Genomic DNA, 22,187 nt, shown 5'->3' on the forward strand with positions numbered 1-22,187 from the left:
CCCCCCCCACTGATATTGCTTCAAGACTTTACTCCTGCAACAAAGTTTATCACCTCTATTCCAAGGGACTATCAATCGGTCCTGCACCATGGGTCATTACATGCTTAGCCTATTGCATACATATTATATGACCAATCAGAAGCTCTCTTTCACATTTCACGCCAACATGTATATGTTGTTGACACATGTGTAAGGCATGACTTGTCCTAGCATGTGCAGGTGCAGGGATCAGGAGAGGTCACATGGCCGGCCAGCACATGTGTGGCTGTTATTACGTATGTCTAGGGATCGGAGGAGCGTTAGCATATGCGTTCCTGGCATGAAACATCTTGCAGATGCGTCACAGTCATACTCCCCTCCCCTCCTCCTGGGCTACTGAACAGTGAAAGGCTAGCTTAGACATAGGACTATGTCATGGATTGTGCTCTGATCTTTGGGAACAAGCATTGCCATATGATAAACCCCACACTGCTCACATTGATATCACAAACACTCGAATTTAACTAAATTAGAGGTCTGGTCCAACGACTTCAAGATATCCGAGTTTTACTGTAGTACTTGGGCATTCTACTTCCTCAATGTCGACCCTCCCACGCAAAGCTGTATTATGCCAAAGATCATGTATAACAAGATAGTTCATTCCTCTCTTTGAGCCAATTAGAAATGTGTCCTCAAAATTCAGTGGCGTCTTCTTCGAAAAAGCATGGACTTTGCGAACAGAGTTACCCTACTTGTGTGGAACAACAATAAAAGTGAAAATAACAAACTGTGCTATTCCTATTCTTCTTCTGGAAAAAAGAAAGAGAGCTTCAAAACAAAGACTGCAGTGCCATCTGAAGCAATGTGCAGACTTCCTCTGACACTTTTTTGGCTAGTGAACAATCTTGTTATGTAGGATCTTTGATTGTACATAATGCTTTAATCATCCAAGTGTCGATGGCCAATTAAATCAGCAGTAAGATTCGCGGCCGATTTAATCAGACATAATTTGAGTGGCTGTATTGGTTCGTTTGTCCCATTTTTCACACCACCAAACTTTTTAACTTTTTCACAAATGAGCTCAACTATGTATTTCTTTTCTACTTTCTGAAAATGTTTACGTTTATGGCCTTTACTTGGCTGGTTTGCCTGTTCTCAAGCATTTTTTCGACATAATATTATGGTTAAATCACATAATTTCCCCTGACACCACAGGTTATTTGTTACTGACTTTGTGGGTTAAGATCAACTGTCACAAGGCCAAAGCTGTACAAAAGAGCTATATATGATGTCTACATATGAAAACTCTTAGGAACTACAAATACACCCAATTAGGTGGTAACTTATGGAGTAGACTAATTGACCCAAAGTTTTGATTCCCTCCAACGATATCAGCTAAAATTTGGCTTTTCTTATTGATTGTAATGAAATTAATTCCTTCCCTGGTCCCATAATGGTACCCCCCTTCCAATAACATGAAGTAAATACTGTTCTTGTGTAATTACTGACAGTGGTAAATAATTGTTTTTCACTAAAAATATGTAGAATCTGTTATCTATCGAAACACTAGTTGTTGTTTTTTCAGATATGTGTACTCTGTAGGACACAAGTTCACTGGTATTTGCTTTGAAATAAGAATAGGCATGTTGTTCCACCAGTTCAGTTATTATATTTATAGTATCTTAGTCTTAATGTTCACCTTTGATGGCCTCATTTTCCCAGGGCTAACATTAAACTGGGGTGTTCTGCTGGGTTGGAGTGAGATGAGGGGCTCAGTGGAGCTGGCAGCCCTGAGTCTGTACGCGGCCTGCACAGTTTTTACCATCATTTACGATACCATTTACTCTCATCAGGTATATGCAGTCAGTTGCTATCAGGGTTTTTTTTTTCTCAGGTTTTGTTTTGTAGTTATGTTCTCTGCTGGTTGTGTATTTCTCATAGATCTTGAGGATGTCCCACTGTTTTGTTTGTTTTCATGCAACATCGCAGTATGATTAAGAAACATTATTAGATGCCACTGTGGACAGCTTTATTCAAGAAACTTTTTGGTGTATTTTTTTGTCCTTTCTGTTGTCATTTTTTTGGGGTCCTTTTGTTCCTTTTTTTTTGGTGGGGGGCTGATGAGGATTTTAAAAATATGCGACATTTGGTTAATATAATTAAATTTCATACTGTAGTTATTCAATATTCTGTGATCTGATTTTGGATTCTTTTTTTTTTTTTTTTTATTTCACCCTTAATACTATACTCTTGTTGATTATTTCAATTTTTGTGAGTGAGGTCTGATTTTTTTTCAAAGCTTCTTGTCTGCACATCTTGTCTATCATTAAAAAGCTTTATCAAGTTTATTTGATTGTTTTGATAAACCGGTCTATTTATTCGATAGTGCTCTGTGAATTTAGAATGTTGAAACTCAACTTTAGAGTTGTATGTAAACTTGGGAAGGATTCCAGTAGTAGTCCTAGATTAAGCATTTCCTTTAATTTCACCAAATTTTATCACTTTGAATTCACATGATAATTTGTAGTGTTATGTTTAGCAAAATCTACTCTGTTTTGGTGTAGTAAATGCTCTGTACTGTTAAGAGAACGTACCAAGTCTTCAAATACCTTCACACACTATGTTTATTGCGTGCTGTCTTTTTTTAAGGGTTGGGGGAGGGGGGGGGAGGGGAACACCATTGCAAAATGAGCAACTTGCAATGAAATATTTTTTCTTTGTTCTCTTTGACGCAATACAATTCGCCCCCACATGACGTTACAGTCCTGCGTGCGGAAAGTTTGATCCTTGACTCGTCCCCCTTTTGTAACCCAATAGTTTTTTAAATGACCGAAGTAGGGTATCGACACTGGTAAATGATCTTTCATATCTCTGAGCATTGCGTGCGTGTGTTTGTGTTCTTAATTTGAAGTACAGTGTTATAGTTATCCCTGCTCTCCATGGGGAAGTAGGAATAGGACCTCAAAGAGGGTATCTACTTATCATTTTATGTTGGATATCAATGATTTATCCACACACACAACGCAGGTGTACAAAATACATAATACATCAGTGATTGCTATAACCTGCCCAAAACTTCTTTCAAGTGTACACTCATAAAAATCTGTTTAAGCCCAGTGACACAACAGTGACGCTAGCTTCATTAAAGAAAAAAGTGGGGGGGGGGGGGGGGGGATTTCATGGTCAGCTTCTCCGACTGGTAACCTTTTTTTTTTTGACCGGGGGAGGGCGAATTCAAGACCCCCCCCCCCCTCCTCTTTAAGTGGGTGGGAGTTAAGGGGGTGGGGGGGGGGGAGGGGGGAATACAAATTGATGCACGTGAAAGAAGCACTAAAAACGAAAGGTTGTCATTTGCAGTTGAGACTGATGTGTTTGTTGGGTCAAGTTTTTTTCTGTGCATGTTGAAAAAAAATCTTCACTGCATTTATCCACTCAACCCAACTGTCTTTTAGGTTATGATTGGTGATGGGTCTTTGTTGTGCTCAGGATTTCTCAATCCCACACCTCTTTGAACGAACTTTTCTCCCTGAAATATAATATTATATGAGCCACATTTTGTAAGTCTTTGCCGAGAGTGTGCTTGACAAATTGTAAATGAGTATTGTGCTTTGTCAAGAAATGTCTGTGTGGCATAGAATAAAATTTTCTGAAGTGCTTTGAGTGGCAAAACTAAAGAATTGGTCCTGAAATAGGTCTATTACATACTTGACACTTTTGCAAGTTTGGAAAGAAACAGTTAAGAGTATGCAAAGGAGGTTACAAAGTAGTGAGGCCTGTTCTTTAGTTTTGCTCTTTGAGTTTTCTACACTCCATATGCATGAAGCCTGAAGCCGTTTGTTCATACTCAAGTGTTTCCTATGTTATTTTATAACAAAGTTTACAACCTTTTGATGCTAAATTAGAGAGGAATATGCTTCAGATTTCTTTTAGCTTCTGTTGTTAGGGGATATTTTTATCTTTCTGTAGTGTGTAAAGAACATTCTGTTTTTCGTGTGTCAGCTCAACTTATGTGTTGTGACATTGCCATTTATTGGCTTTTTTTTCTGCTGCATTGCACCTATCGCCACCTATTAGCCTTGTAGGTCATTTTTCTGTTGCTTTTCTGTCATAGACAGCTTCATGCTAGATTTGCTGTACAGTGTAGATCCACAGTGAATCTCTGTTGAAAGTGTAAAATGGAAAGGATAGTAAAAAAGATATCTGTGACTTGTTAAACCTGTGCCATTTCTAATGGGACCTGGTGGATTTCATACGTTTTTAAAATTGCTTTTGAAAATATTTTTCATGTTCTTACTTTTGGAAACAGGAGGGGGGGGGGAGGGAGTTGGTTGTTTTCATACGTCATTTTATTAAATAATGAGTTGGGTTTTTTAAATTTCCAACCAAAATTTGTTGTGGATTCCTACTGAATTTGTTCTGTGTAAAGCATTTGCTGACGCGTTGTATTCTGAGACTGGCATCTAAGAATTTATCTCATGCTTTATGAAGACTTATTAGTTTTCAAGTCCATTTTTTCTTCATAAGTTCTTCTATAAAATTTTAGGTCTTTATCCTTTTGGTGACTGACTGCATGTACAAGTGGAAACCCATAAATTGTACTATAATCATATTTATGTTTATCAAGTTTAGTTATTTCTTTCTGGTTCCTGGCTTTTTATTGTGATTTTGTCACTCAAGGAAAACCACATTTTATTTTGAATAACGGAATGAAGTAAGTGTAATTGAGATGAGGTCAACCAGATTCCTATGTTTACCACTGGGTCTGTGGCAACAAAAACAATTATCTTCAGACTTTTTATCTGTTATGGCAGGGACTTTTTTGAACAGCATTTGAGTTTTCTAATAACATTGCAATCAATCAATCTCAATTGTTTCTCTTTTGTGGTCTTTTTTGCTTTAAAAAGATATAGATTTTGAAACTTTCTAATATACGGCTTACTAAAAGTAAATGGAAACGTTTGTTGTTTGATAGTAGTCTGGTGTCCAGGACTGTCGTTTCCTTTTGAGGTACGCGGAACTTTAGAGCAGATATGTGGAGGGAAGATGCTGTGGGACATTTATATCAAAGTATTTTGTGGACAGCAGTGGGGCATCCTTGTTTACTGGTAATGTGGTTAGGCTCACTATCAAATTAGGGCTCTCCAGGTCTAGAGGTTATGTTATTCACCTCTCATTCAATAGGTCCTGAATTCGAAACCTGATAGCGACAGAAAATTTTTCTTCTCCGTATTTTCTCCTTTCACATCCTTTCCTGCTCTCCAACCATATTGTGTCGTCTCCTTTCTTCCCCACCCCCCTCCCCCCTATTTTTTTGCACCCTCCTCTAGGCTCCTGACTCTTTCTACTGCTACTCCTTTTCTCCTTCTCTCACTACTGTCTTTCAGCCACATCCCTGATCTTATGGTAGGTAAGATCTAACATCTAGCCTTCTCGGATAATGGTGAAAAAATCTCTGAGGTCCCATGTGCAAGTTGCGCCCATTGAAGATCCCTTGGTGGTCCTAAAATTAATAAGAGTGGGCTTCGGCCGCCACCCAGGCAAAATTCATAATTCCTACCAAACTGTTTAATGTGTCCTGCGCGCTCATATGACCTTTTGCAGTTGCAAACATCGTAAAACACTTACCAACCCCCCCCCCCCCCCCCCCCCCCCCCCCATCAAATATGGTTTTAATTCCTTGCAAAGTATAGGAAAGATTCTTTGCCTTATTTTTCCAAGTTCACCGAACTGCAAAGGAGTTCATTGCCAGGTTCATAGCCTACCTGTGTATGTGAATAAGAGAGTAAGGTTCTTAACAGGCTGCAATGCTGTATATTTCCCAAGGATTTGAAGCAATGAAAGATTGTCATTATGAAATCAAATGGGCTTTGAGAGGGTTACAAAACTTGGTGATATGACCTTTTGATTTGAAAATTCATTGCTTCGAAGCTAATGACTTTATGGGCCAACTTCCCGCCCATACTTTCTCGCCCCTTCTTGTAGGGTTCACATTCAACTATGGGGCTCTGCTGGGTTGGTCGGCTGTTCAGGGATCCAACGATTGGTCCGTCTGCCTGCCCCTGTATTTCTCTTGCGTTTTGTGGACTTTGGTATATGACACCATTTATGCCCATCAGGTAAGGCCACTGGTAGAAGTGGTAGAAGTAGAAACTGGACCATAACATTTAGGTATGCCAATAGCAACCCTCTCCCGCTTCTTTTAGCCTTTGGAATTGCCTACAATTGATTTTCTGCTTGTAGTTACATATATATTATAATAATTCAGTGCTTTTTTGTTCCTTCCTTTTTGCTGTCTATCTAGATTTATTTTCCTGTTAGTGTTTGGAATTTCTTTCACTTTCTTAAATATGAATTAAGTGGGACTTAGTTTTAGTGGATAGGCAATCTAGTGTACAGTGGAAACCATATAACTGACCTGGTAATAACAGGGATCCGGTAATAACTGGGATTTTTTAAATCCCCGTTTTTTCCTACTCTTTGTCTCTATTAAAAGTTATCGGCAGTAACAGGGCCTCATTGGAGCCCAATGGGTTATAGCAGGGACAAAGGCTCGTTAGCAATGTGTTAAAAGTAAGATAGAGAGAGGGAGAGAGTAACGCAGAGATGGAGTGAGCCCACGCTGGCCATGCCACTGCAGGCACACGCAGCGGGTAAAGCAAGAAAGGGCTGCGGTGTGTTGCAGACTTCGATCTAGCCCTAAGCCCAGCTACACACACGCGTAATGTGTCATGCACAGGGTACTTTTTGCAGGGGAAACTACCCATTAACAAATACAGTTTGATTAGTCCACAAATGCTTATTTCTGATTTCACAGGGATCTGATATAATAGGATTTTTTTCTCTGGTCCCACCACCCCAGTTATATCAGGTTTTCACTGTATAATTAATGATAAAGTTGCAAATTTTTCTTTTTAAAAAATAATGAATTCGGACTTGTATATTTTCTCTAACACATTAGTCAATGGCTTTTTTGTTAAAGCCATCAAACCCAAAATCAGTGAGAGCAGCACTTAAAGTTTTTTCCCAATGTTCCTTGTGTTAGTTCTGTGAGTATGTCCTATTCTGGTTTTGCCACACAGCCATTTATTACATTTAATGGGGGGGAAAAAAGAATGACATTGTACTTTTTGGTATGCCTACTTGTATTTTGTATGATGCTGTACCACAGATTTATTTCTCTTTGTTTTTTTCCTAATTATCAGTTATTTTCCCAACCTACCTTCATCTTGTGCTTTTGCTTGCTGTGCCTTTTTTGCTTTGGGATGGGTCAATTTTAGCGTGCAGTGAGTTATATAACAATTCATAAGGAATAGTTTTTAGATATTCTTGCCTACTTGAGTAAAGCGCCTGAAGGTGCCAGTTTCTTAGTACTTCTTTGTTCTAGACCCTGGCTACTATAGTAATGTTCCTCTCTCTCTCTCTATCTCTGTCTTTTCATTTGGGTGAACCCTTTGCAAAACCTCTGCACTACGGCAGTCACCATTTTGGCCAGAGTTCACGCCATTTTGTCTCATTACAGTTCAATCCCCGAAGAGTCAATATACAATTTGGGAGGGGGGGGGGAGAAGGGGGGTTGGACCAAAGATAACTTAATTCCACTCCAGCAAACTGACTGGGACCTATTATTTTTTGCCTTGGTAGTGTAAGATACTTACATTCCTTTGGTCATTCAAGACAAGAATGTTGGATACCTTCGACAGTAATATGCTGTCACTTTAGTCAAGACCGTTGCTCATTGATTCATAATTGTTGTAGACCAGTTGCTCTGGAGACTGTGTCTGGTAGAGATCAAAGTTTATCCTTGCTGAGTTCCATTTGATACTTATAAACTACTAAAAATGCTACTAATACTAATTGACTTAGTGCATATCCCATTTCGTGTGAAATTTACAACTGTAGATGTGTACTCTTCCCGTCTGCTTTAATTTTTTTTTGGTCTCTTTTTATGGGCGTACTTATTATTTTTATCCTCTGCTTATCCTGTCAAAATGTGGCCATATTGTGCTGTCCACCCAGCAAGCCCTCTTTGTCAAACTTTCCTCGCACCTAAACAAGTATATACTTACAGTGTCAGTGCCACCGTAACCCTGTAAATCTAGAGCTGAAGTCACCCCATGATCATTATCCTTCTAATGTCTTCAGTGTCTTTTGCCTTTTTTCAGTTTCCCCTTAAATTAGTTTAGGTTTTGTAAGAGTTTTACTGCACTTGCAATGCTTATAGGTTATATAAGTGCCAAAAATTAGAGGGGCTACAAGAGAGTAAATTACATAGAAAAGAAGGAGAGATATGGACGACAGATGTTTGATAGGGAAGGACCAAACCACTCCAAAGAACCTGCCAACCTACTACACTCTTTATCATGGGTGGATGGTGAATGCTTTGGTGTGGTTTGCACCTTCTTTCTTTAATTAAAAAAAACTCCTCCTTATCTCTCCTCCCTCTTTTTTTGTTTGTTTCTCTCTTGTAATTGAAACACCTCTAATGTTCCGCACTTATATGATCCTATTGTGTTGCAGGTGCCTTAAAACTCTAACAAAAACTGAACAAATCATTCCTTATCGTTTGCAGTATTATTATATCTCATGCTGTCTGCATAAGCATAGATCTGTTTGACTTTGGCTCAGTTTATTATTCCCTGTATGTAATTTAAAAGTCTTGTTTGACCAAGTGACCGAAGGGCAATGCATGTTTATTACAGAGTTTCCTTTGAGTTTATGGCTACTGCTTTGAAATTAATACATTTTGTATGACAATGGCATTGCAGCTTGAAGAGCTTAATCCGTTTTTCTGCTCCAAAACTTCAAATCAGTAACGTGCATTCCTCATTCTGCTCATGAAATTTAAGTGTGGTCCTTGTAATTTTTTAAAATTATTTTTTCGGCAGGGGGGTGGGACAGTTCCAACTGCATGGGATTGTGTGAAGATGCTTCTCTTTGACGTTGTCCTTGACAAACAAAATGTGGTTCAAATTGGTCCATGTAGTGGATATGTGCATTTTTTTAGATCAATTAACTCTTTATCTCCGAGGAAGGTAAACCCACTGCGCCGGGGCCCTTTTTTTGGTGCTAAATCTAAAAATGACGAAAACTGCTTTAAATGGATCATTAAATCGAAACTAGCAAACCTATTTTGATAGTTCTTCATCTAATGAATGAACTTCCGGTATAAGAGACCTGTTTTCGACAATTGCCGAAAAGTAATTTGATGTCGAAGTCGTCGTAAAGGAGTGTGCCCGAGCCGGAGATGAAGAGTTAATGAACACATTTTTCCTTTCTCATGATTCTGTTTGTCTATCTTGCCTTTTAACTGTACTTAAGCCCATTAACTTGTTGATGTTTTTCTCCATGACTGAAATTTATAAATGAACCAAAGTTAAATCCAACATTTTAGTATATTAACAAGTGGTTTGGGTTTTTTTTAGTTATAAGTATGAACTGTTATGATTCAGTATGGTGAGTTCCCATTCTACCTGACCCATTCATAGAAACTTTTTCATCGAAAATCTTTTATAAATTTTTTTTTTTAAATATTTTTTTAAAAAATCTATATAATACAATTCTGGTGGTTCAATCTTTGCGTCTTAAGAAGAAACCACACGCTTTTCCAACCTCAAAATCTAAACAGAACATTCAATATGCCTAAGAGCATGATGGAGCCAGATTTTTATTGTTTTTAACGTAAGAATTTATTAAACCTTATCCATACGTCGTGTTTTACTATCATATCCATACCACATGGGAAACTCTGTGCCACCACTTTCCAAAGGGTAAATTTACTCGTTAATCCGATCGGTACGCTTTGCATAGCAGTCTCTCAAAATGATTTTTTGAGAAATACTGAAAGTTTCATAGAGATCTTTGGACTAGAAGTCTTCTCAAATGTGAAGAATACAACCATGGGGGTACAAAGTGACCCCAGGGTATACGAATAGGGTTAAATTGTAAATTTCAATTGCTACATACATTGGAAGTCGGATTCAACGAAAACTCGGATTCAGCAAAAGGAGTTGGATTTCCTGGGGGGGTGGTTATTCATAAAAATCAATAAAAATAACTCAGAGTCAACGAACACATAAATGAGCAAGCTCAGATTCAACGCAGTCGCTTGCAGTTGCAGGAACAACAAAAGGAGACCTCCTTCTTTTTCTTTCCTCATCCTTACTATCATCATTTTACCTCTACTTCTTTTGTATGTTTGTCTCTCTCTTTTGAACTGCTATTTCTGGGGTGCCTTGATAGTCGAAGCAGACTTTGTACTGTTGAGGCTATAGGGGTGAGCAGAGTAAGCCTGATTCTCCGTTTGGACTTCTCTATTGACATCCACTCATTGGTGCTCATTTGATCTTATGCAGTTGCTAGCACTGTAAAACTGTACTAAAACTAAGCAGTTGCAGGGTGAACAGTCCCCGCTGACATGGCTTTGCCACTTTGCTCATTTTTCTCCCGAAGTGAACCATATCTAATCCTGGAAACCATCTATGGTACTGCATCGTAAACCATTATTCTCTTTACCGTTTGGTTTATATCTTATGCGACTAATCAGCGGCCTTCTTTCGTACCAACACACATGTTGTTAGCATGCACGCATGCGGTTAAGAATCTAGAGGAGCAATACCTCAATAAAAAACACCAGTCCTGTGGCTGACCATCTGCCATAAGGATACACAACTGTAGGTCAATCAACCTTACACAAATCCTAATCTCACAGTGTACCTACTACGTGCTAATGGGATAAATGGCTATAGGACTAAGTAGTCGCTAATGTTGGCTTCTAAGCAAAAGGGATGGCGCCAGGCGTATGGACTCTGTAAGGACATCCCCTGTCCCTTCCCTGGTATAGGGCTCTGCCAGGGTGACTGTTTTTTTCTCTACCTTAGAAAAACCAAACATTAGTAAAAGTTTAGAAAATCTAAAAAGGAAACGGCGCAGGAGCAAGGGAGAACGTGCTCCTTTTGCAAAGCTCTCTCCTGAATCATTGCTGAGGACTGAGGGTAGGAGAGGGAGGAGGAGAGGAAAGAGAGGAGTTGCTAGTAAAAGAAGAACAGGGTAAAGAAAGAATCAGGGAAAAACAGACAGGCTCAAAATGGAAAACATCTGCATTGGCTATTGGAATTGCCGCAGACTTCTTTAATTTGCAGGAGACCAATTCTAAAACCTTTTCATGTCCTGGGTACACGTCATATATATCAACCCAGTGAGCCCGACTCATCGTGTATCAGCCACACTGGTTAGGAATGGTAGCCTACACTGGGTAAGAGGCGTCTCTGCTTGGGACAAGGAGGACAGGGAGCTACAATCACTTGAGCTAACGATCCGCAACAGGTCATGGGTCATTGTTAATCTCTATGCTGGAGGTGGAAAACTTGTCAAGGAAGATGACTGGGAGTTTCTCCATGAGCTATGCGATCTTGGAGATGTTGTCCTAATTGTTGGGGACTTCAATGCTAGAAGCTCGGCCTGGGGCCATGTCAACGAAAATGGTCAGGGAAAAGCTTTAGACAGCAAGTTGATTGAAAGTGATCTCCACATCGTCAACATTTCCACCATGACAAGACTATATCAAAGAACTGGCGAGCAGGACTCCAATATTGATCTGGCCCTGATCAAAACAAGTGGCGAAGCTTTTACACAATGGAGTGTACTGGCAGATCATGGTAGCGACCACCTGCCATGCTCAGTTCTAATACAGTCCGTGCCGGCTATAAGCACGCCGGCCTTAAGCACGTTTCGGACTCAAGCACGCTAAACGGCTCTTACTGAATTTTTGCTATATAAATTACACCCCTATAAGCATGGTAACTTCGGCTTCAAGCACGCTTCATTTACAAGGCAGTCAATATTTTCATGATGACCCATCGAAGTTCGAACACAGTTTACACCGCAACAGTGGAGTGTGTCAAGAGAAACACAAAGAACGCAAGTGATGGACACACACACTCGCACGGGCGGAGAGGAAGGCAAAGAGATGCACACAGCCGTTCGTGCGGACATAGGATCTAGCCTAGGCCTAGGGCAAAGCTACACACGATCCAAAAAAAAAAAAGGGAGTCGGGGAGATGAGAAAGGGAGGCTGGCTGCGATTTCACCTTTGACCCTCGCTACCCATTAATCCTGATTGTGTATCACGCGCGAGGTGGGATGGAGGCGGTGGTATGAGTGACACAGCGGGCAGTGGTACGCACAGGCAGTGTGTTACAGTAGGCCTAGTGTGCTGTATCGTGGAGTCTAAATTAAGTTTTCATTTCCCATTCGACCACAAACAAAAACAAACAAGCGAACAAAAACTACCATGGCGGGTGTCTAAATAACAGTGCACACTTTTGTGGGACCACTACAGGCCTACTTACAAACAAAGGGAAATAGCACGGGGAATTTTCTACATGAAGATCTCTGGATTATGTCTACTTCGCACTTAAGCACGCTTCGGCTTTAAGCGCGCTTAAGCTTTCTCCCGATGACCGTGCTTAAAGCCGGCATGGACTGTAATCAAAGGGTGCAAAGGCAGTGAAACAAAAGGTCAAGAGGGTGTTTAAGTACAAACCAGACACCTCGGCCTTGGGAGGCCTGAGAAAGAAAACCTGGAACAGAGAACCTTTAAGATCTAATGTTGCACAGCCACCATTGTGGAGCAAGGAAATTGATTGCCTGTGGAAAGAGAAGAGGAAAGCTGTTAAGGACTTGCAAAGAAAGAGGAAGAAACCCAATGTCACAGGAAGAAAGGGAGGCAGCTAAAGAGAAGATGAGGCAGGCTCGAGATAAGTTCAAAGCTGAAGCAGATAGGACTTAAAAGACAAAGTGGGAAGAGTTTGTGAAAAACATTGCAGCTGAGAAGGCACTCTCAAAGTTCTGGAAACTGCAAAAGAAGATATGTGGACAGGGTCACTCAAAAACCACCGTGAATGTGAAGGACGAGTCAGGAAAGACACTCCAAACTGATGAAGAGAAAGGAAGGGCTTTCTTGGACCGATTCATACGTCAAACACACCTGGGAAATATAGACTCAAGAAAGGAAGTTGAAAGAGATATTTCAAATGCGCTGACCCCACAGATGTATGCAAACTACGAGGATGCGAAGAGGTTTCCCGAACATTAAAACATGCCTATGACAGTGCTGGAGGGCAGAATAGTGTAAGGTATTGCCGTATGAAAGAAGCAGACGATGAGATGATTGAAGAAATGACAAAAAACTTCAACATGAGCACTGGCACTGGCAAAATCCCTGAAGAATGGTTGCACAGCTCTTTGAAACCAATCCCCAAACCAAGAAAAGACCATTCGGCTCTCAGTGGTTACTGGATCATAGCCATGCAGAACACCTATGAGAAAATTCTGGACGGATATCAGCACACTTTGAGAAGAAGTCACCGTTACCAAATGAGCTTGGCAGCTATAGACCCCATCAAGAAACTGCTGTGAATGCAGCAGTCGTGGCGTATGACATCTATGAAGGCTTTCAGCAGCGGAAGAAAACAGTTGTGATGGCACTTGACCTTGAAGATGCTTACAACCGGGTCAACTATGAACGTTTGATCGACGGCCTCCTGGAATTTGATGTGGACATATGGCTGATAAGATGAGTAGCTGTAGCCCTAGTGGAGAGAAAAATGGCTCTGAGACGGGGTGAATGGACTTCAGATCCCATATCAATTTCTCCAGGATTGCCCCAAGGATCCCCCCTTTCTCCTGTGCTTTTCAATGTGTACACTTCACAGGTAATGATGCATCAGAAGGAATCTGGACGTGTCCTGAGCTTTGCAGATGACTTAATGGCATACAAGCACAGAGATGACAGACTTCAGCTGGCAAGGAACATGGAGAAAAGATTTCACTCTGTTGTTAAATGGTACGACCAAAATGAAGCAGTTATCCATCCTTCAAAAGCAAAGGTACTTTGGTGTTCCCTCGTAACAGGATTGTTCAAGACATAACTCCTCCAATCACTTTCAACTATGAGGTTATCGACAGACAGTCAGAGCTGAAGTATCTGGGAATAGCATGTGGATCATGTTGTTACAAAGGCCAATGTGGGTGCAATCAAGACCATGGCAGCCGCTCTGACTCTACAAAGAGTGCTCTTCCTGATGTTGCAGCTGGTCGTCTTATCTGTCATTGATTACGGATTGGACTGTCTCACTCTGTTTGACACACAGATCACAAAGCTGGATTGAATGCAGAATGAGGTAATGAGAGCATTGCTGGGCTGCACCAAGGACACTCTAATATTGTACATGCGCTTCTTGCTAGGTTTAAGTGGCATCAGAGTATGCCGTAGGATAGCGCAAGCAAAGATGTATCTAAGTGTAATGGGCAAGAAAGATCATCCACTACACAAAGTACTTCATGACAAAAAGAGAGGCAGAATCAAAAGAGGAAAATCTTGGATGGCAGAAGTAGAGGATTCTCTCAGTAAAGTCTGTGTACCTGAAAATCTACCACTTGGCGAAGAATGGACACAGGTGGCAGAGAATACAGGGACCTCACCTAGGTCGAAGTAAGCATGGGCAGAGACAGAAGAAATGTTGCAGCTTCCGTCAACGAGAGTGATATCATCGAGATTGTTGACAGAAACTCGAAAGCAGGCGATCTTGTAATTTATACAGATGGCTCAGTGAAAAGAGATAACCAACTAAGTGGATGGGGATTTGTTGCATTCCCAACAATAAAATCATCCACAGTGCATCTGGAGCCTGCAGCAGGGCTACATCAAATATGCGAATGGAAATTGAAGCCATCACGAAAGCACTTGAATGGATGGCCCAAGATCGTCCCCACACAACCCATGCTGTTCTCATCACAGATTCCATGTGTACCCCTAGAAAGATCGAAAAAGGTTTCCAGAGACCAGAATGGATTCAACTGATTGAAGCAACGCCAATAAGATCGCTCACATGTATTTTCTGCCCTGGCCATGCAGGCAGTAAAGGAAATGAAAAAGCCGAGAGACTGGCTGGTGAGGCCACCTCAGTAGACATCATGGTTCAAGCAGACAAGGTCGATATCCTGAAATGTCTCTCTCGCCACCTGATTAAAGAGGAAGATAAGGAGGCAGAGGCCAGTACTGCTGTGGAGAGGATAATGGTTTTGGGAGTACAAAAAGGAAGCAGAAAATCTGGCACCCTTAAAGGAAAGAACAGAAGAACATTCAACCAGATATGCACCGGCACAATCAGTAGAAAGGTCCTCGCAACTTTTTGGAGAGAGCAACGATGCATCAATGGACATGTCCGGAATGCAAGGATGTTGCTTCCTGAAACAATGGAACAATATAGATGATAGATGACACAGGCGTACATTTGATAAAATTGGCCGTTTTGCACTGTGTGTGCTTGGTAGTGTTCAGTGTATTTTCCTGGAATTTTCCAGCATTTCTTCGTATGGCATCATAGAAACTAAAATTCCTCTCTATTGAAACCAAAGTACTTTTGGTTGAGAAAGTCAAATACATTATACATTATACATTTCTCGCTTGGTGCCTGTAATTATCTACACAAAAACCTTATGTTTGCTATAACAAACTCTCGGATTGAAGGAAATTGAAGGTCAAGCCTGACGACTTTGCTGAATCTGAGTTCCACTGTATGTTTGTGAAATACTCCAGAATTGAGACATTGATTTCCTATTCCACTTTTTAAAATTCTGTTCAGTATTGGCTCACAGCTGCATAGGTAAAAGCATACGGGAATCTCTAATGCATGCTTTACTTACTGCCGACTCTGTATTATTATAAAATGTTGAACAAGACGCTTTTTTAAAGAAATTAACTATAAATGTCCCATGTATTTCAAGTGTTGAGACTTACCATACGACAATTTGTTCTATTCTCTAGTGATCCAACCCCTTGCTGTTTAAAAAGCTATTTTTTGTGTGTATAATATGACACTTTTAGAGGAATGAATAAAACGGCAAAGATGTGTGTGGGGGGGGGGGGATTGGATTTTTTTAAATAATTTGTTTGAGGTCCAAATATCTATACATATGAGATATAATTCTGGTGAAGCCGACCTTTGCGTCACTTTTTAGAAGAAGCCAGACACTCTTCGGAACTCGAATTTTAAATGAAGGTACCTCTAACCTTCGAGCTAAAGAATTATAAAGCTGTATGTTTTGATCACAGTGGATTGTTATGAAATACTCCAGAATTGAGCTACTGCTTTACAATTCCTCTTTTAATAAGAAATGTGCGTGTCGGCTATTCAGTATAGGTTCAAAGTTGGTTAGTGAGTTTAGGTTCACAATGTCATGTGTATGTCTGTGACACAGCTTTTAGGTGGGAGGTCATTTGGATGGGTCCTTGAGCAACACACAATAACCCTAACTTAGTTTAAACAGGGCACTGCACAGTGGTGACCAGCAATTGTGTGCGGATTGTCATTGTTTGTGACATTGTGTATTATTCATGCATTTTATTTATTTATTTGTGTGATTATGTGTGTTATCATAAAACAAATTTCCCGCCAGATCAGTAAAGTGGAATTTATGTTTATTTTTATTCTTTATTTAGTTTATATTATATTCCAAAGACACAGTAACATCCAGACTTTCGTCAATTAGGCGTGCCTGTAATGGCAGTCGAAAGTGATACATGATGGTCAGAGCCCTGAGTTTTAGGTTATCATGCCAAAAGTATGTGGGCTGTCAGTTATTATATACTTGCTGTCATGCCCCATGCATAAATGATGTGCTGACTTGTGTGTGCTGGGGAGGAGGGGATTTGTCAGGTGGTTTGAATTAGCATTTTAGTATGTTATGAAGGACTACTTTATGGTTCTTTAGAGTACTGAACGACCTTAATTGTCTGATGGCTTTTAAAAATTCCTTTATTGAAATGTGTTAGAAAGAAAGACTTGAAAGGATTGCAATAACTTTTTTTATACACTTATTGACTTAAATATAAATCTAATGTTGTTTTATTTATGTAATTTAGAATATACATGTAAGTGTTTCTAGCAGCAGATAGATTTATGCACTCATGTAATCACTGTTCTGTTTAAAAAAGCATTTTGTTGCACTTCAACTGCACTTTTATTGGAGCTCTATGAAGCATCTAAATGTGTTGAAAGAGGTGAATTGATAAAGAGTTCCTTGGCAAAAACTCACTTGTCCTATATGGCAAGAAAGAGAAACATAGCTTGTTTTCCCCATACTCATGTTTTAGCTTCGAGTTACAGTCTGTAAATTAATTTCCATTGTCACAAGTCACAATGTCTGACCACTTTTGGAAAATTTTTAGAAATTCTACTGTTTGTGGCAGACATGTTTTCTCATTTTTCTCCTTTCAAAACTTGTGGACAAAATTAAAATAGACTTTGTCATGGAACTATTCATACGTATGTCTCAAGGTAGAAATTTGTACCACTTTCTTGTTTGTTTATTACAGTATAAAGCATTGAGTTTTTGAGTCTTAAAGAAAACAACCAATGTTTCAGGACAAATACGATGACATGCTGATTGGTGTGAAGTCAACAGCACTCAAGCTTGGAGACAACACAAAGCCTTGGCTGTATGGTTTTACTGCCCTTATGTCGGGAGGGTTAACCACAGCTGGTTTAATGAATGATATGACTTGGCCTTACTACGCTGCCGTTGCCATCACATGTGGAAGGCTGGCTCAGCAGGTAGAGTGGGGAGTCTTGAACATCGTAGCAGTAACAGTGGGGGATTCGTTAGGTGGCAAGTTTTACCTCATTGAGGATACACATTCTGGTCATTCAACAATGCTTTAATGTTCTGTTTTGAGGCATAACTTTAGTATTATTTAAACAGATTTTGCGAATTCGTTTTCTTTATCTGAAACTTTAAAAGGCATACAACAACATGCATACCATGAAGTATGCAAACTCGTGTTTCTGATTTGAGAATGATGGTTCAAAATGTGCCGAAACATTTCCTCTCTCTGCTGCTGATTGGACACATGTGTCTGCTCTACGTCCTGAAAGAGTAAAAAGAGTTTAGATTTGCCATCATGGGTGGTTGGCGGGTGCTCTGGTGTGGTTTGCTCCTTCTTTCCTATCAAACATCTATCATCTTTTTCTCCCTTCCTTTTATTTTGTTTTGTTACTCTCTTGTAACACCTCTATTCTTCAGCACTTATATGACCTTATTGTGTTGCAAGTGCCATAAAACTCTTACTAAAAAGATTTGCCATCACTCTGATTCATCAGTTACTACACAGGTCTTTTATTGACTCACAAGGTCATACAAGAATGGGCTAATGACCTGGAGTGGCTGGGTCATCAAGTAATAACAACAAAGGGTACCTATGATAATAATATGTACACTTGGAACATTTTTGGGTGTTTTTTATTTGTATATCTTGACCGTATTTTATTGAATTTTCTAATTGCACTTTTAAAATCAACTGTTTCATGTAAGAATCTGCCAAAATCCATTTTGAAAAATGATATAGGTATTACAGAGTCTTACGCTGAGCAGTCGAATTGCGCACATGGTCACGAAAAATTTGCTTCATTTTCGTCAATTAGAATTAATTTTTAAACCTTGCAGTGAGCATGTCTTATCTAAAAGTTTTTGAAGTTATAGTGATAGTTTGTAGTCTTATCCTTTCCAATTGAGTGTTTTTTGTGTGGACACTTGAAACAGACTTTTGGACTGAGATGGTTTGACTTTATCATCTTTGAGGAACTATTGCCCATTAAAAGGAAGATAAAAAAGGAAGCAACATGATAGAGAAGATCATGATTGATCAGACTTGCATATGTTTAGTAAATCGGTGAGTGACAAGTATAAACTTGAAAGGCTTCTGAGATGGTTAGAGGAGCAGAGGAAAACCAAGAACAAGGGAGAGAAAGATAGAGGCAAAAGCCGAGACACTAGTCTAAATAATGATGATGATAATAATAATGATGATGATGATGACAATAATAAATGATATTTTTGTATGGCGCAAATTCTTGCTCAACAGTGAGCTGTATATTTTTTCCCCTGCAGACCTGATAGCTTTCTGAAACCATCTCAACTTCCTTGGAAGCATACAGTGCAAGCTTCCATTTTACAGGCTCTAAATCACTAACACACTGACAAGATCTTTTGCTGTGTATGTCCATATCCATTCACACTTGGTGAAGTGAGGAAAATTGTGTTCCCCAAGAATACATCGTTGAGCCGATCTGAGCTTTGAACCTCTGAACCCACAACCTCATTAGAATTCTAGAAGTGAAAGATTCATAGGACAGACATATTTTGGAGTACTTTTTTGATGGCTTGTACTCGTTATGGAGTTTGGAGGTTTGAAGGCAAGAGAAGGGGGCGGGGGGGTTGGGTTTTTGTGCATCTTGTTTTTTTAACTTTTCTTATGTTTAAAGTGGTTTTTGTTTCCTTTTTCAGACATACTCGGTTGATCTGAATAGTGCTGATGACTGCGCCAAAACTTTTCGGGGTAACTTCTACCTAGGGGTTGTGATGTTTGTCGGCATTATCATGGCCAACATTCAGAAGTCTAAGCGACAAAGGGCTGACGATGACGGATTTGAAGTGGACGCTTGATGAGAACAGAATGTGATGCTATAGAACAAAATCAAATCAAAGACTCCCATGTGCTCCAGCTGTGTGATGCCAAGCTCAGGCAAAATTATTGTGAACTGACGTAACATCCGAGTGGCGACAGGTTCTGCACTTAATGCAACCACATCAGAACATATAGGTTTTCCTAAAGGTCACTTATCATGAGCATTACCCACCTTGTGATGATGTTTTCTTATGGTCTGCTTGTTCTGTTTCTTTTATTGTCCCTGCAGCAAAGTGACATAACAATAGTTTCACTTCCAAAGAATTCAATTCCAATGAAGCTAATAGGGAAACCAAAAACCTTGTCTAATTCTTTCTTGGTTTTAAAAAAAAAATAACGTTTGTATTATTTGGGTTTTTTCTTTTCCACATAAAGTAGGCACCCCAAAGAAAAATTTCAAATTGTCTGAAAATTGTTTTTATTTACTGTATCAGATAGAGCTGTAGAAATGATGCAATTCACAGTTCAAATAATTAAAATCAGACATTAAATTCAAAAGTTATCAAGATTCATATTCATTCAAAAAGTAGAAAATTTCATGCAGCATACAAAAAAAAAAAAGGAAAAAGGCAGGGCTTTGAACTGTCACACAATCATGTCATGACAGTGTACATACTCATTTATTACTTCTTCTTGAAGTCAAGAACAATATAGAGGCACACAAAGACTTGAGAAATCGTGGGACTTTGAATAATTTCAATCCTATTAACATTGTATGAAAATGGCTTTTTACTGATTTTCAGTGAACAATTTTTGCGTACAACACACATAAAACCAATTTCAGAGGCCTGTTACGTGAAAATTTATTATCCCATAAAGTAGGTACCACAATTGAAAATTTTCATTTGCTCAAAGCTCAAGGGAAAGACTTTTATCCTGTAGAGCTTGTGAAACCATGAACAACACCCAAAAAAAAAAAAATCAATTGAGAAATAAAAAAGTTATGAGTAGTTGAACAAAGAGAGGGGGGGGTGAAAACTGGAGCTTCCGAACTACGCTAAAGCCAGCAAAGGCGGCCCGACTCGGCCGTGACTGTCTATTGATGGAGGACTGTGGCATAATAACGAACCGACAAACAATATACCAACAAGAAGAGAAAAACTAAAACAAGTTTTGCTGGTGTCAAACCTGTTTATTTTGTATCAATTGGAAAGTTATGAGCCGATATATGGAGGATGAAAAACAGCGCGAGCGTAGACTTGTGGTACCTACATAAAGTCAAACTTCGTGATGTTGTTGACAGGCCTAAATATGTTTGCAAGAATGGGACAAGTAATGTCTTACCCAGTACCCGTTGGGAGATCAGTTCTCTAACACAAATGGATCGCCCGACTTGCGGCCTTGAAAACAAACGCATTTGATTTTTAAGGTCACCATTGTCAGGTCAGCCAGCTTGTGCGCAAAAAAGAAGGGGGGGGGGGGGTGTCTGCTTCAAAACTAAATGTTTCGCTTAACCAGGAAAGCAGTTTCCCTATACAGTATAACACGGATAGCTCGAATTCGCTGGGACCGCCTTGGTAGTTCGAGGGATCCTTAGTTGGAGGGATATGTGAACAGTGTTATGGCATCGGCTGTGTCAGAGAATCAAGGGAAGCAACAAAGATTGGGTTGGAATAGATTTTCTTCTTTCGGCCATTGTCCTAGATCAGCCTATTGACTTGAATTTGAAAATTGAGAGAATTTGAAATTGACAGGTTGAAAATGAGTAACACGATGAGCAACACTTTCGAGTTCGACCGGTAATGAGCTTCACATTGGAATATTTCCATTGACCAGGAAAATAGGCTACAGATTTCTTCATTATATTTAGGTCTATGTACACCAGTATTGGGTAAAGAACGGCCTTTCAGTTGAGCCTTTTAAAAAAATGTTTCGTTTTAGAAAATAGCAGCTCAATGTCTGGTAATTCCATTTTTTACTTTGTTTTTCTTACAGCTTCTTTTGTATTTTATCATTTTGCCTGCTATTTAAAGAGAGTGCCCCCCATCTTTTTAAATTAAAAAATAATAAAATTAGGTCATTTCCGTTTCTCCTAGTCAAAGGGTTTTCGTTTGAATAACCCTACCAGGTACCCTCCTAAAACCATGACCAAACACACCTAGCGTGACGATCCACCCGTGGATTCAGTTGTCGTTTTCCCACTAATAATTATAGTGCTTCTACAACACAATCAATTTTTTTTATGGCAGTAGTTTTAAATATCGGTTTGTTTCAAAGAGGAATTAGTAAAGCTTTTTATTTAACAATCGCATTGGACTAAGAAATGTTTTCTGGGAATCCTGAGGCTTGACTACCGTATTTGTTTTCACCAATCTACCTGATTCTTTCATGTAGCGACTACACCATTGTTCTTGTACATGATTAAGTTCCTCTTCACATGTATTTGTTTTATGAAGTCTAAACAGACGCCTGATTTGGTGCCTTTTTTTAATAAACAAAATGTTTCTCACTTCAACTTGGTTTGATTGTATTTTGTCATTTGGCATCATTCCACATTAGTGTTCAGTGTGCTGTAGTAATACCTTAAGGTTAACAAGAATGGAATAGAATATAATTATTTGTAAGCATTGTCAAACATTTCTTTCCACTAGAAATAGAGCTGCTCTGTTATTTTTTTCAGTTTTGTGGGATGGCATTCACTAATGGAAACCACCTAGTGCGAAAGGAAAGGCACTTTTCTTGA

The 22,187-nt window shown here is 39.5% G+C and overlaps 1 protein-coding gene across 6 annotated transcripts in view; it reads left to right on the forward strand.

The window, feature by feature from the left end:
- The window catches only part of LOC101855103 (4-hydroxybenzoate polyprenyltransferase, mitochondrial), a 34,676-nt gene extending 12,717 nt beyond the window's left edge, over positions 1 to 21,959 (forward strand). For 3 of the 6 annotated variants that reach the window (XM_013083056.1, XM_005099274.3, XM_013083057.2), the window contains exons 6-8: positions 5,962 to 6,095; positions 17,406 to 17,594; positions 19,324 to 19,711. In XM_013083056.1, coding sequence (XP_012938510.1) covers positions 5,962 to 6,095; positions 17,406 to 17,594; positions 19,324 to 19,482 — 482 coding nt within the window. In that variant the 3' untranslated portion in view covers positions 19,483 to 19,711. Of the gene's footprint in view, positions 1 to 1,701; positions 1,833 to 5,961; positions 6,096 to 17,405; positions 17,595 to 19,323 lie in introns of all 6 variants that reach the window. The other 3 variants (XR_004858595.1, XM_005099273.2, XM_005099275.3) reach the window with 3 other exon arrangements.
- Positions 21,960 to 22,187: the final 228 nt, after the last annotated feature.

This window comes from Aplysia californica, unplaced genomic scaffold, assembly GCF_000002075.1.
Source record: "Aplysia californica isolate F4 #8 unplaced genomic scaffold, AplCal3.0 scaffold00208, whole genome shotgun sequence".
NCBI lineage: Eukaryota > Metazoa > Mollusca > Gastropoda > Aplysiida > Aplysiidae > Aplysia > Aplysia californica.